The sequence below is a fragment of the Erythrolamprus reginae genome, chromosome 2, assembly GCF_031021105.1.
Source record: "Erythrolamprus reginae isolate rEryReg1 chromosome 2, rEryReg1.hap1, whole genome shotgun sequence".
In the NCBI taxonomy this organism is placed as follows: Eukaryota; Metazoa; Chordata; class Lepidosauria; order Squamata; family Dipsadidae; genus Erythrolamprus; species Erythrolamprus reginae.
Window position 1 is genome coordinate 5,921,513 of NC_091951.1, and position 16,656 is coordinate 5,938,168.

The 16,656-nt window shown below is 37.8% G+C and overlaps 1 protein-coding gene across 1 annotated transcript; it reads left to right on the forward strand.

Moving 5' to 3' along the window:
* Window positions 1–1,115: 1,115 nt before the first annotated feature.
* On the forward strand, window positions 1,116–10,747 carry LOC139163185 (vomeronasal type-2 receptor 26-like). The gene is made up of 5 exons (XM_070744146.1): window positions 1,116–1,253; window positions 2,111–2,905; window positions 7,100–7,312; window positions 8,339–8,465; window positions 9,837–10,747. Exons 1-5 carry the CDS (start codon window positions 1,116–1,118, stop codon window positions 10,745–10,747), a joined length of 2,184 nt encoding a protein of 727 aa, XP_070600247.1.
* The last annotated feature ends 5,909 nt before the right edge of the window (window positions 10,748–16,656 follow it).

The window sequence follows — 16,656 nt, forward strand, 5'->3', positions numbered from 1 at the left end:
ATTATTAAAATCCTGGGCTGTGAGATCTCTCCTGATATTTCTTCAGTGATAATCTTTGACGTAAACATCAGACTCAAGCAACTTGAAAGGGATCTTGCATCAGCAAAGGATAAATGTCTCAGGTCACACTCAGTTTGGCTCAAATTTTGGGTCATTCAGGGACTGTGCCTCTTGAATTTACCTTTCCTTTCTTTCCTTTCCAGGTGAAATTCTATTTATCTCTCTCTCAGTTAGGAAAATTACTCTCATCTTGTGACAGTGCTTTGAATTCGTCAAACTCTCTTTTTCTTTCTTAGAAACAGGAGAAGGCTTATGGACCTCCTCCTTCTGCTTCTGCTTCTGCTGATGTCCCAGCCAGTTTCTGGGAAGCTGAGAATGAAGTGCCTGCTGAGTTTTGAGGAACATGTGGGAAAAAAACTACGGAGCTATTATAGGCCAGGAGACCACCACATTAGTATAATCTCCTTTGTCACAATAATATCTGACATAATGCTCTCTTTCAACACAGCTCCTTATACTCAATCTCACTCGTACGTTATTGAGTGGGATGGAGTTGCATTGTCTCTTTTACTGAACCATTTGCATTGATAACACTCTTCGTTTATTTCTTTATTTCACTTATATTTGCAAGGACCTGTTTAATTTCTTTAATTATTTAGATTTTGAACACTACCAATACATATTTCACAAATAAATAAAATAAATAAATTTATTTCAAGAGATGCAAGATAATGTCTTCCTTTTATTTATTTATTTATTTATTTGACTTATATGCTTATATTTTACAATTATTTTTTGGGGTCATTTATAAGTCATCCTTGCTGATGATTTTAATTTAATAATTGAACGATTTTGAATTTCATCATTGCACAAATTAAAAATGAGCACTATTACAAATAATGATATATTTGTGAATATTAAATCTTCATTTCACCTTCGCAACCTTAATATTTTTTTACAGTTTTATATTTACTGATCCAGCAAGAATCATATGCTTTATTTTTGCCATTCAACAAGTTGACAAGAATTTCCAGTTTTTGTATAATCTCACAATTGGCTACAACATCCATGACAACTATTCAAACACCCGTGGGACTTCAGATGCCTTGCTAGACATGCTCTCAACTGGAGAAGCCAATGTTCCCAACTACAGCTGTGGCAAGAAGGACCACTTGATGGCAGTTCTTGATGGATGCCTTGATGACATCTCCATTCAAATGTCAACATTAGTAGGAACCTACAAAGTCTCACAGGTTTGTTTGTGTGTTTCTCTATCTCTCAAAGTGAGCAAGGTAGTGATGGGCATATAATAAACTCAATCATATATTTTCTTTGGCATTCACCAGCTGCTTTTCACCATGGCTATTAGGATTGGGATTTATATTGGAATGGAAACATAAACATTGACTCAAGTAGAGCAACTGGACACAATGTGAAATATGGATTATTTAAGCAAATCTCTAAAATGAACTGGTTTGCATTTGCAGTGCTCTAGAGATAGAAGACATAACACATCTATTGTTTGAATGTTAATTTTATTAGAAAAAAGAAAGGGCAGTCTCTTAGATCCCAGATTAGACAACTGATTATATTCAAAATTGCTAATATTTTGCATTTTGTATTCTTTATCTTGACATGGCTTAAGGGTGAAGAAACATAAAGTATTCTAATATATTAATGAGAATCACACTGAATGCGTTCAAAGCTTATATTTTGACTTCATCTGATGTAAATAGAATATATGTGCTTAAACCACAGGCCGCAAAACATGGAAGCCCCAGCTCTAACGCTGGCCCTCTACCCTCTTCTTACTACTCTTTTCTTGCTCTATTTTTCTATCCTTCCTCCTCTTGTATTTCTTTCCCTTCTTTCTAAACCCCTTTCCCTTTCTTCTTTTCTCCTTCCCGACTCATGCATGCTATATAAATAAACTATAATTGCTAGAATGTACATTATATATATTCCCTTTACTTTTCTGTACCGTTTTTAATGTATATATCCAATAAACATATTTTCTTAAAAAAAGAGAATCACACTGAATGTGTTCAAAGCTTATATTTTGACTTCATCTGATCTAAATATAATAAACTATTCTTCATTGCTTCTTCAGATCAGTTATGGAATTGTTTCAAAGGCTCTGAGTGATAAAAGTCAATTTCCCTTTTTCCATAAGATGCTCCCCCAAAATGGGTTCCAATACTCAGGGATTGTCAAAGTACTTGTCCATTTCAGATGGAATTTGATTGGTCTCTTTTCAACAGACACAGAGGAGGGAGAGAATTTCATGAGAACATTCACTCCTATGCTTGTCAGAAATGGAATTTGTGTTGTTATCTCACACCAATTCTCAATGGCTAGAGCTATGGATCATCTCCGAAATGCCATTTCTATGTGGAGAAAAGTCAATATCTTTGTACACTTCTTAGAAATTTTTTCCCTTGTGGATAGAGTTCAGCACATCCATTTAGTAATTGAAGGTTTGTCAGGACCCACTGAAGGGAAAGTCTGGATCACCACAACGGTTGAGAATCTGAAAATGACAAGGCATGCACTTCACCAATATATCCACAGTATTTGGGCCTTTTCTTTTCAGGAAAGAAAATGGTCAAACGTTGATGCCTTTCAACCCAATCTTTTTAGGGATTCCAAATTTGAAGACCAGTCTTTTCACTGCTCTCTTTCAAAGCCTGTTCTTTCTGTCAAGGGCCGGAGACGATGCACCCAGGTAGCACCACTGGACATGGAAGAAAAAAAGAACAGAATTCAGATAAAAAATGAACACCGTTTTTATACTGTTGTTAAGACTCTGGCTCATGCCTTGAATGTTGCATATTCCTCAATACCTAGGAGGAGGAAAAAGGAGGGGAAAAAGAGATTGGAGGCTCCAAGGCTACAGCCATGGCAGGTAGATCCATCAAATCTAGTTCCTTTAAAAAAATATTGGTATATAAACTTTGAAAAATACAAACAGAAAATGCAAACAAAGTAGACGTTATACAAAAACAAACCAAAAAACACAAACAAACCATATATACATACATTTATACTTTGGTTATTTTGCGATATGGGACCATATTCTGCCTCACATGTCCTAGTGACCTATTAGATTGCACAGAGTTGGCCTTCTCTGGGTCATGTCAGCCAAGCAATGTCGGCTTGCGGGACCATAGGGAAGGGCCTTCTCTGTTGCGGCTCCGATCCTCTGGAAACAACTCCCACAAGAGATTCATACCGTCCCCACCCTCCTGGCCTTCTGAAAGGCTTTGAAAACATACCTATGCTGGCAGGCCTGGGACTGTTGAATGATAGTATTCTGCTCCGATCAGTATTATGAATAAGTGATGGTTGCATGTGTGTTTTATATTGGGTTTTAACTTTTGTATCTTATTTTATTGTATCTAATCTGGGGTATTTTTAAAATTTCTGTATTCATTTTAATGCTGCCCTGAGTCCATCAGGAGAAGGGCGGCTTATAAATCTGAATAAATAAATAAAATAAATAAATAAACCATATTGACTTTTATTTTACGCTTATCTACTATTCTATCTATTTTACCACCATTACAGTTTCTATATCTCTAAGGAACTTACTAATAACACCTGTACACAGTATCTGTCTATCTATCTATCTATCTATCTATCTATCTATCTATCTATCTATCTATCTATCTATCTATCTATCTATCTATCTATCTATCTAAATATTTAATATAATACAGTAATTTGTTCAATTCTAGTATTAGTATTAATATTGTAATGTTTAGCAAATTCTTATTTTCTTCTGTCAAGCTGGTCATACAAAAAATTCCATATTTTATAATACTGAGAATCTTCTTTTTCTTTCAATTCAATAGTCAATTTATCTAGTTCTGCACAATCCAAAATCTTTTTTAAAAATATATTTTTGGTAGGTAGCCCTCCTTGTTCCAGTATAGTGCCAATATAATTCTTACAACTGTCATAATGTGTAATATTATATATTGGTTTTGTTTTCCTATATTTCTATCCAGTGTCCCAAGGAGGAATGTTTCTGATTTCTTTTTAATGTTTTGCTTAGTTATTTCTTCTAGCCAGATTTTAATTTGTAAATATTTTCCTATTAAGCTGTAGATTTTGTTAGTCTGTAGTTTTTATTCCAAATTTTATCCCATTGTTCTAATTCTGTATTATATCCATTTTTTTTGTCAACCAATCATATTTCCCTTTACAATTTCTTCTTCCATTTTATAAATAAAAAATTTATATGTTTTTGTTATTGTTTTCTCATCTTGTGATAGTAGAATTTTATCTAATTCTGATTTTCCCTTTGCAATTCCATATTTCTTTTTATCGTCTTTAAATCTTGATTTATTTTTGTCTTAGGGCCAGCAATCTATTTTAATTCCTTGTTTTATTAACTCTGACATTTCTTTTATTTCTCCTTTCTCATCCAAGATTTCCAAGTACTGTATTTGATCATTTTATGTAAATCTGTTGTTTTGGGGTATGTTAGTGCTTCCATTTCAGAGAACCAGGTCAGAATCTCTCTGCAACATTTCCTTTTTATTTTTGTCCAAATTTTGTATAATGATTCTTTAAATTTGTGATTTTGAAAATGTGTGTATTTTATGTTTCCCATCCCAAAGATTTGCATGCCATCCAATCTGCAGATATCCCAGTCTTTAATCTATGCATTGAGCAAGCTTGATAATAAAGTTCCAAATCAGGTAGTCCGAATCCTCCTTGCTTCCTATTGTCTTGCAGGTATCTCTATCAAATTCTGGATTTTTTCCCAGCCCAAATAAATTTCATTACAATATTGTTTAAACAATCAAAGTATTTTTTTTTGTCTAGTTTTATTGGTATAGTTTGAAATAAATATAGAAATTTGGGTAGGTTTGACATTTTAATTGTTGATATCAATCCTATTAAAGAAATTTGCATCTTATTCCAATTATTTAAATTTATTTTTGTTTAGGTAGTTTTTCACACTTGTCTTACTTAATTGTTGTACATTAAATCCGTCAAATTTATTCTTAAGTATTTGATTTTTTTAACACTTGAATTCCCAATTTATTTTCCAATTCTTATTTTTGTTCATTTGATAAGTTTTTAGTTATGATTTTAGTTTTCCTTTTGTTAATTTTTAGGCTCACCACCTTTTCAAATTTGTTATTAATTTTGGTGTTGTTTCTATAGGATCTTCTATATTTAAAAACTAAATCATCAGTGAAGGCCTGCAGTTTATATTCCTGGTCTCTTATCCTTAATCCTGTAGTTTCTGATGATTTTCTAATTTGTTGTAGTGGTGATTCTATTGCAAATATATAAAGCAAGGGGGATAATGGATAGCCATGTCACACTCCTTTTGCAATATTAAATTTATTGGTTATATCTCAATTATTCTTGCTGTTTGTTTTGAATATATTGTGTGTATCATTCTAATATATTTTTCTCCAAAATTCATTTTTTCAAATTTATTAATAAAAAATTCCCAATTGAAATTGTCAAATGCTTTTTGTGCATCATGGAATACTAATGTTGCAGATTTTCCAGGGTTTGATTCATAATATTCTAGTACAGTATGTCGAATATTATTCTTGTACTGTTTGTTATGTATCTCTTTGGGAGGAAACCATTTTAGTCTGGATGGATAGTTCTGTTTAATACTTGTTTTAATCTTTCTGCCATAATTAAAGTAAAAATCTTGTAATCAGCATTTAGCAGTGAGATTGGCCTACGATTTTGTATTTTTTTGTTTTTCTACTTCCTTCAGAATCAAAGTGATTAATAACTCTGTCCATAAGTTTGGTATTTCTTCTTTCTGTAATACTTTCTTTTTATAATATTTTGTAATCTTTTGTAACATTCTCCTGATCCTGGAGTTCTATTACCTTTCTGTTTGTATATTGCGTTTTTCAGTTCAGTCATTGTTATTTCCTTGTCTAGAATTTCTTTTTCTGCATCAGTTATCTGTTCATTATTTATTTCTTGTAAATAGTTTTGTATATCGTTTCTTTTTAATTCTTTTTTGTTATATAATTTACCATGGTAATTTACCATTTTTCTTTTCCCCCTCTATCCCTGTTTTTATATTTCCTTCTTCATCTTCCAATTGGTATATGTATTTATTTTTTTTCTCTCTTTACTTAATTTATAAGATAGCCACCACCCTGGCTTGTTAGTGTGTTCAAAATGGTTCTGCCTACCTGATTTTTTCATTTGGGCAACTTCCTCTTGCATCAACTCCTAGGTCCCTCCTTTGTCCGGGGTTCAGGGATTGGTTCTCTCCCCCATTCTGTTTAACATCTACATGAAACTGCTGGGTGAGATCATCTGATGGCATGGGCCGAGGTTCCAGCAGTACGCTGATGACATTCAACTGTACATCTCTCCCCCATGTCAATTCAGTAAAGCAGTGGAAGTGATAAGCTGGTGCCTGGAAGCTGTGAGTGATTAGATGGGAGTCAACAGACTCAAACTCAACCCCGACAAGACTGAGTGGCTGTGAGTTTTGCTTCCCAAGGACTGTTCCATCTGTCCATTCTTGACTCTGGGGGGGATTTTAACCCCCTCAGAATGGGTGTGCAATCTGTAAGTACTCCTAGATTCATAGCTGAGATTAGAACAACATCTCTTGGCTGTGGCTAGGGGGACCATCACACAGGTCCACCTAATGCACCAGTTACGGACCTATTTGGATAGGGAGTCTCTTCTCACAGTCATTCATGCCCTTGTCACCTTGTGGTTCAACTACTGCAAAGTGTTCTACATGGGGCTACCCTTAAAGAACATTTGGAGATTTTTTTAAAAAGATTGACTCAGCCTTCTATGGGGACCCAGATTGTTGGGGGAAATGTGTAATTCTATAAACCAGTTAGAGAGGGTGGTAAAGGCAGTGTGAAATGGTATTATTATTTTTTATTATTATTTATTAGATTTGTATGCCGCCACTCTCCGTAGACTTGGGGCGGCTTACGGTATATAAGTACTATTGCTATCTAGTCAAATAGTGAATGGAGGACTGAACAGCTCTTGTTCACTGGCTCATCTTTAAAGTTGCTCCTTATTTTAGGAAGTTTCAAATTACTTTCAAAATTTCTGGATGTTTCAAATCTAGTTCCATCCCTTTCTGGAGAAGAACAAGTTTTGCAATTTTTCCTGGGAGAAATTATACTTGGACCAAAGTGGAAATGTAGCAGCAGATCTGAATATCATAAGTTGGTTGCTTTTCCCCAAGAAGGATCCCATCGAAGAGCAACTGGGGAGTCTTGAAAGACAGAGGCTTATTATCAACCAAGATGCTCTTGCACGGCTAAAGTTGCTCAACAAGGTGGTTGAAAATATTGGAAACTTTTCTCTGTCTATATAGTTAGTGTTGGTGTCCCCTGAGAGAGCAGGATTATGTATTTTTAAAGAGCCCATATTTGATCAGTTATCAGTGCCTCTGTTTTACCCCACTGGGATAGGCCTCCTTATGCTGGGAGGGTGATCCAAGGTATTCATTCAAAATGGAACCACAATGACTTGTCCGATGTGAGATAATGCCTTTATATAGGAAAAAAAAGGACTGAAAGTTGCTTTTATCCCCCAGACCAAAAGTCCTTTTTGACAATTGAAAAACGAAGGTCAGTTTGTAATGAAATGCTACTTTGGCTTGAAAGCCCAAATCTATTGAATGCTATTGCTTATCTTGATTTTCAGCCACCTTAAGTCTTCAAAGAATTTTCCAAATTTAAGTAATAAATAAATGTGAGTCTATCTTTCTACGTCATCTAATTGTAATTTGAATTTTGGGAGGTCATGAAGTACAGGGGGTTCTGGCTCTGATTCTTGGGGGCTCAAACAATTGAACACAACTAGCAATTAACAAAAAATAATTCTTCAAATTCTTATTTGGGCCTTAGAAATATCCCTTTCCCAAATAGGACTCAAATACATGTCCCATGTGCTGCAAAAAAGATGCCGGACTTACCCTTTTTGAATAACATGTTTTTATGATTTCACTTCTGCTCAGCCTCACTATAATTCTAGAAACTAGACAGTCGTATTTTGTCTTATTTCATCAGCATGGCAACTGTATGAATTGAAAATATAAATGTACATCTATAACTATCTCATTTGAGGTTGACAGTCGTAGTTTATGAGCATTTTTTCCTTTATATTTTAACTGGAACAAGGATTTAGATTATTTTCAAAGGAGAGTGGGTTTGAAATGCTTTATGTAATCCAGAAAAAAACTTTTCCTGATCTATTGCTCAGCAATTTCTTTCTTATGTGTAGTTTCATTTTATTTTAATCAACTTGATAAATATAAATTTGGCAGATATTTTGGAATGGATTTTGTTTTTCTGCTTAGTCTCTGCCTCAATCCAAATGTGTCGACAATTGTCACCCTGGATTTGTAAAAAGGGCTCGGAAAGAGGAACCAATCTGCTGTTATGATTGTATTCCTTGTCCAGAGGGTACCATCTCCACACAGGAAGGTGAGTGACACGCTCATTGGATTCAACCAGAACATTTTGTCAAAGTGCATGTTAAAAGACATATGTGGATTTGATTATTTTACTCTTCATTGCTATTTTTAACATGTCCAATTTTTTCTATAATGAGAGGAATAGGAACTTGAAGAATAAGTCTGGAAGAGATAGAATAACTTAGTGGATTGGGTAAGAATGAATTTATGGGTATGATTGGGTGAATGCGAGCAACTGGTTTTAAGAAATTGGGGTTTTAGGATGTTTTTAGATTAAGTTTTCTAAATTTCTTGCATTTTTTCATGATATTAGTCACCCTGGAGAGAAGGGTGGCATGGACGTCTAATAAATGAATGAATGAATGAATAAATAAATAAATAAATAAATAATAAGATAAATTCTATTTAATGAAGTATCTTTTCTATTTATTTATTTAATTATATTTCTATGCTGTCCAACTCCCTAGGGACTCAGAATGGCTCATTGGCATCCTTCAGTCTTGAAAGACCATGGTATCATGCTCTGGATTCCCCAGAGCATAAAGCCTGGGTAGATTAGTATAGAGGATTTAGGCCAGGGTGCCTCACAACAAAATCAACATGGTTCAATATAAAAACATTTCAATTTACAACAACAGCAGCAGCAGCAGCAACAGTAGCAACAGCAACAGAGTGGGAAGGGACCTTTTCTCAGGGAAAGAATTAGAAGAATTAAACCAGATAGAGATAAACAAGGAAGATGTTCTTGCATGCCTTTCTAAACTAAATGTCCACTAATCACGGGGTCCAGATGGGATCCACCCTAGAGTTGTCAAGGAACTCAAGTGTGAAATTGCTGAACTTCTAGCTAAAATATATAATATGTCTCTAAGATCAGGCACTGTACCTTAGGATTGGAGGGAGGCAAATGTAACCCCGATCTTCAAGAAAGGATCCAGAGGTGATCCAGGAAATTATAGACCAGTCAGTTGAACCTCAGTTCTGGGCAAAGTGATGGAAACCATTATTAAAGCTAAAATTACTGGGCACATAGAAAAAGAGGCATTGCTGAAAGAAATTCAACATGGTTTCTGCAAAGGGAAACCATGTCTTACTAACTTGTTAGAATTTTTTGAGAGTGTAAATAAACACATAGAAAAAGGAGACCCAGTTGATATTGGATATCTTGACTTTCAAAAGGCTTTTGACAAAGTCCCTCACCAAAGGCTCTTAAAAAAGCTCTTCAGCCATGGAATTAAAGGACAGGTCTTGTCCTGGATTGGAAACTGGCTAAATTCTAGGAAGCAAAAGATGGCAATAAATATATGGTTTAAGATGGGCAACCAGATTTTTTTTTATCTTTCTATGTCTATATCTATATTTCATATTACTGTTTTCTCAGATACTGAAAAATGCACCAAGTGCCCAGACGATAAATATCCAACTGATGACAGAATCCAATGTATCCCCAAAAGAATAACCTTCCTGTCCTATGAAGAACATCTGGGCATCATCCTGGTTTCCTTTGTTGTACTCTTGTTTCTAACCACAGGCTTTATTTTAGTCATATTCCTTAAATATCTAGAAACTCCCATTGTCAAAGCTAACAACCGTGACCTGTCCTACATCCTCCTGGTTTCCCTCTTGCTCTGCTTCTTGTCCTCCTTTTTCTTCATTGGCCAACCAAAGAAAGCCACCTGCCTTCTCCGACAAACTATGTTCAGCATCATCTTCTCTGTAGCTGTGTCTTGTGTGTTAGCAAAAACAATCATGGTAGTTTTGGCCTTTCTGGCCACGAAACCAGGGAACAGAGTGAGGAAATGGTTGGGAAAGAGCTTAGCCAACTCCATCATCCTTTCTGGCTCTGCTGGAAAAATGGTAATTTGTGCAATCTGGCTGGGAGTTTCTCCCCCATTTCCTGAATCTGACTTGCACTCCCAGCCTGGAGAGAACATTCTGCAATGCAATGAAGGCTCTGTCACCATGTTTTATGCTGCTCTCAGCTACATGGGTTTCCTTGCTGCCATTTGCTTTGCAGTGGCTTTTCTGGCCAGGAACCTGCCTGGGGCCTTCAATGAAGCCAAACTGATCACCTTCAGCATGCTGGTCTTCTGCAGTGTCTGGATCTCTTTCCTGCCCACTTACTTGAGCACCAAAGGGAAATACATGGTGGCTGTGCAGGTTTTCTCCATTTTGGCTTCTGGTGCTGGCCTGCTGGGCTGCATCTTCTTCCCCAAGTGCTACATTATCATCTTGAGACCAGATCTGAATACTAAGGAACATTTAATGATAAAAGTCAGTATCTCATCATGAAGTAATTTCTCAGGCTCACAATACTTAATTATTTATTGCAGTCATTATTGCATTTGCATGCTTGTTTTGGCAATTCATGTCATTAAAATAAAAGGAAATTATTTTTATATTTATTATTATTTATCGGATTTTTTATGCCGCCCCTCTCCACAGACTTGGGGCGGCTAACAACTATGATAAAAAACAACATGTAACAATCCAATTTAATAAAACAACTAAAAACCCTTATTATAAAAACCAAACATACACACAAACAAACCATACATAACTTGTAATGGCCTAGGGAAAGGAATATCCTAACTCCGCAATGCCTGGCGACAAAGGTGGGTCTTGAGTAATTTGCGAAAGACAAGGAGGGTGGGGGCCATTCTAATCTCTGGGGGAGTTGATTCCAGAGGGCCGGGGCCACCACAAAGAAGGCTCTTCCCCTGGGGCCCGCCAAATAAACATAGAAAAAATGTAATATTAAGTTAGAATAATCAGCAAAGTGTAAAATAAATAAATTAATAATTTCAATTGTCATGTAGTTAGGGAAAGACAAGATAAGAAATAAGATAGTTATATTAACATAATGCATCTGCAGAGGAGACAAGATTTTCCAGATTAGGGTGAGGGGGAAAGATATGACATCATCCAACTCAATAAATAATAAACTCAATCCAATAAAACTTGAAACTTGAAACTTGAACATGCAACACTTAGTTGGGCTACAGTCGCTCCGCTCAGAGTAGAAGTCATCTTTATATTTAAAAGAAAAGAAAATTGAAAAGAAAAGATCTTGTCATTGTTTAACACCATCTATAAAATACTTAAAAATATCAATTATAAGGTGATAGATAAAAACCCATCTAAAGAATTTAAGAACATATATAAAAATTTTAAAATTATAGCTTGAATTGAACTAAAAGAAAAGAAAAATAGGAGGAAAAAAGAAAAAAATGTAGAAGAAAAAAGGAGTTTACATTTATATTGTGAATAATCATCATCTACTACAATATAACTACTAGATACTAGTATATTTAAAATAGTATAACAGTAAAGATATTTCTTTTTCTTTATATCCCACCCACATCATAGAATTCTGATTCTTCTTGATTGTTTAACCTTCTCGCCATCATATCAAGCTCAGCACATTCTAAAACTTTCTTAAGTATATCTGTTTCTTTTGGGGTCTCAGTTTCTTTCCATTTTTGAGCAAAAGCTATCCTAGCTGCTACTAATATATGGATTATTAAATAATATGTATCTTTTTTATATTTCTTATTTGAAATACCTAATAAAAAGAATTCTGGTGTTTTCTTGATTTCTTGCTGTGTTATTTCTTTTAACCATTTTTCTATTAGGTTCCAATATTTTTTTGCTTTTGGGCATGTCCACCAAGTATGGTAATAAGTACCTATTTCTACTTTACATTTCCAACAGTTGGGTGACTTAGTTTGAAACATTTTTGAGATTCTATTTGGCGGCAGATGCAATTTATAGAACATTTTAATTTGATTTTATTTAAAGGAAGTTGACTTTGTTATTTTCCAATTATATGTCCATACCTTTTCCCAAGTATTTAAGTCTATCTCTTTGTTTAAATTTCTAAACCAACTAATCATATTATCCTTTAATGTCCATTCCATATTTTTACAATTAATTAAAAATGTATATGTTTTTCCGATCAATTTTCTTTGGTTTGTTGTTAATAGTTTGCCTAAGATGTTATTATCCTTTCTAAGTACAGTGGTACCTCATGATACGAACTTAATTGGTTCCAGGAGGAGGTTCGTAAGGTGAAAAGTTCGTAAGACGAAACAATGTTGTCCATAGGAATCAATGGAAAAGCGATTAATGCGTGCAAGCCCAAAACTCAGAAACCTGGAGGGAGGGCCGTCATTGCCGAAGGAGGCTGGAGCCTCCCGTTCTCCCCCCCACCCCCCTTCGCCGCCGCTCGTATCCTGGGTTTAGCGCTGGGGAGGGTGACAGGCTGCCTGTTCTGCTCCCCCCAGCACAAAAGAAAAAACTTCCCAGAAAAAACTTCGTAGCGCTGCTACTGAATGAGGCTGCAGCCTCCTGTTCTTCCCTCCCCCCCCACTCGCCGCCGCTCGTATCCTGGGTGAAGTTCTGGGGAGGGTGACAGGCTGCCGTTCTGCTCCCCCCAGCACAAAAGAAAAAACTTCCCAGAAAAAACTTCGTAGCGCTGCTACTGAATGAGGCTGCAGCCTCCCGTTCTTCCCTCCCCCCCCACTCGCCGCCGCTCGTATCCTGGGTGAATTTCTGGAGAGGGTGACAGGCTGCCTGTTCTGCTCCCCCCAGCACAAAAGAAAAAACTTCCCAGAAAAAACTTCGTAGCGCTGCTACTGAATGAGACTGCAGCCTCCCGTTCTTCCCTCCCCCCCACTCGCCGCTGCTCGTACCCTGAGTGAAGTTCTGGGGAGGGTGACAGGCTGCCGTTCTGCTCCCCCCAGCACAAAAGAAAAAACTTCCCAGAAAAAACTTCGTAGCGCTGCTACTGAATGAGGCTGCAGTCTCCCCTTCTTCCCTCCCCCCCCACTCGCCGCTGCTCGTACCCTGGGTGAAGTTCTATCTATCTATCTATCTATCTATCTATCTATCTATCTATCTATCTATCTCTCCCTCTCTCTATCTGTCTGTCTATCTGTCTGTCTGTCTGTCTGTCTGTCTATCTATCTATCTATCTATCTATCTCTCCCTCTCTCTATCTGTCTGTCTATCTATCTATCTGTCTGTCTATCTATCTATCTATCTATCTATCTATCTATCTATCTATCTATCTATCTATCTATCTCTCCCTCTCTCTATCTGTCTGTCTATCTGTCTGTCTGTCTGTCTGTCTGTCTATCTATCTATCTATCTCTCCCTCTCTCTATCTGTCTGTCTATCTGTCTGTCTGTCTGTCTGTCTGTCTGTCTATCTATCTATCTATCTATCTATCTATCTATCTCTCCCTCTCTCTATCTGTCTGTCTATCTATCTGTCTGTCTGTCTATCTATCTATCTATCTATCTATCTATCTATCTATCTATCTATCTATCATCTATCTATATATCTATCTATCTATCTATCTATCTATCTCTCCCTCTCTCTATCTGTCTGTCTATCTATCTATCTGTCCCTCCATCTATCTATCTATCTATCTATCTATCTATCTATCTATCTATCTATCTATCTATCTATCTATCTATCCATCTCTCTATCTGTCTGTCTATCTATCTGTCCATCTATCTATCTATCTATCTATCTATCTATCTATCTATCTATCTATCTATCTATCTATCCCTCTCTCTATCTGTCTGTCTATCTATCTGTCATCTATCTATCTATCTATCTATCTATCTATCTATCTATCTATCATCTATCTATCTATCTATCTATCTATCTATCTATCTATCTATCTATCTATCTACAGTACTGTATCTCTCTCTCTATCTATCAGGGTGACAGGCTGCCGTTCTGCTCTCCCCAGCACAAAAGAAAAAACTTCCCAGAAAAAACTTCATAGCGCTGCTACTGAATGAGGCTGCAGTCTCCCCTTCTTCCCTCCCCCCCCCACTCGCCGCTGCTCGTACCCTGGGTGAAGTTCTATCTATCTATCTATCTATCTATCTATCTATCTATCTATCTATCTATCTATCTATCTCTCCCTCTCTCTATCTGTCTGTCTATCTGTATGTCTGTCTGTCTGTCTGTCTGTCTGTCTATCTATCTATCTATCTATCTATCTATCTCTCCCTCTCTCTATCTGTCTGTCTATCTATCTGTCTGTCTGTCTATCTATCTATCTATCTATCTATCTATCTATCTATCTATCTATCTATCTATCTATCTATCTATCTATCTCTCCCTCTCTCTATCTGTCTGTCTATCTATCTATCTGTCCCTCCATCTATCTATCTATCTATCTATCTATCTATCTATCTATCTATCTATCTATCTCTCCCTCTCTCTATCTGTCTGTCTATCTATCTGTCCATCTATCTATCTATCTATCTATCTATCTATCTATCTATCTATCTATCTATCCCTCTCTCTATCTGTCTGTCTATCTATCTGTCATCTATCTATCTATCTATCTATCTATCTATCTATCTATCTATCTATCTATCTATCTATCTACAGTACTGTATCTCTCTCTCTATCTATCAGGGTGACAGGCTGCCGTTCTGCTCTCCCCAGCACAAAAGAAAAAACTTCCAAGAAAAAACTTCGTAGCGCTGCTACTGAATGTGGCTGCACCCTCCCGTTCTTCCCTCCCCCCCACTTCAGATGACAGACAGACAGATAGACAGACAGATAGAGAGAGGGATAGATAGATAGATAGATAGATGGACAGATAGATAGATAGATAGACTGACAGATAGAGAGAGGGATAGATAGATAGATATATAGATAGATGACAGATAGAGAGATAGATAGATGATATAGATAGAGAGATAGATAGATAGATAGATAGATAGATAGGGATAGATACAGTAGATAGATAGATAGAGAGAGAGAGAGAGAGAGAGAGAGAGAGAGAGAGTACACTGTCTCAATCATTTATCCATCCATAGATGGATACAGTATCAATCATCCATCTAGAGGCTTGTTGGAGAATGGAAGCAAAAAGGCTTTGGGGGGAGCAGAACAGGCAGCCTGTCACTCTCCCCAGAACTTCACCCAGGATACGAGCAGCGGCGAGTGGGGGGGAGGGAAGTACGGGAGGCTGCAGCCTCATTCAGTAGCAGCGCTACGAAGTTTTTTCTGGGAAGTTTTTTCTTTTGTTCTGGGGGGAGCAGAACAGGCAGCCTGTCACTCTCCCCAGAACTTCACCCAGGATACGAGCGGCGGCGAGTGGGGGGGGAGGGAAGAACGGGAGGCTGCAGCCTCATTCAGTAGCAGCGCTATGAAGTTTTTTCTGGGAAGTTTTTTCTTTTGTGCTGGGGGGAGCAGAACAGGCAGCCTGTCACTCTCCCCAGAACTTCACCCAGGATACGAGCGGCGGCGAGGGGGGGGAGGGAAGAATGGGAGGCTGCAGCCTCATTCAGTAGCAGCGCTACGAAGTTTTTTCTGGGAAGTTTTTTCTTTTGTGCTGGGGGGAGCAGAACAGGCAGCCTGTCACTCTCCCCAGAACTTCACCCAGGATACGAGCGGCGGCGAGTGGGGGGGGGAGGGAAGAACGGGAGGCTGCAGCCTCATTCAGTAGCAGCGCTACGAAGTTTTTTCTGGGAAGTTTTTTCTTTTGTGCTGGGGGGAGCAGAACAGGCAGCCTGTCACTCTCCCCAGAACTTCACCCAGGATACGAGCGGCGGCGAGTGGGGGGGGGGAGGGAAGAACGGGAGGCTGCAGCCTCATTCAGTAGTAGCGCTACGAAGTTTTTTCTGGGAAGTTTTTTCTTTTGTGCTGGGGGGAGCAGAACGGCAGCCTGTCACCCTCCCCAGAACTTCACCCAGGGTACGAGCAGCGGCGAGTGGGGGGGAGGGAAGAACGGGAGGCTGCAGCCTCAGTAGCAGCGCTACGAAGTTTTTTCTGGGAAGTTTTTTATTTTGTGCTGGGGGGAGCAGAACGGCAACCTGTCACCCTCCCCAGCGCTAAACCCAGGATATGAGGGGCGGCGAGGTGGGGGAGAGAACGGGAGGCTCCAGCCTCCTTCGGCAGCAGCATTGGCAGCCCGGCTTTGTATTTTCGGCAGAGAATTGAGGGGCGGGGCTGCGGGAAACAAATTGGAAATCCCCTGGGGTAGTCTCAAGGCAGGAGAATCCCTGCATCAGTAAGTTTGTGCATGCGCAGTTAGAGAGGCCACGGACCCGGGCTCGTGTTCCTAAGAAGAAAAAAGTTCGTAAGAAGAGGCAAAAAATTTCTGAACCCCGGGTTCGTATCTCGGGTTGTTCGTAAGATGAGGGGTTCGTATCATGAGGTACCAC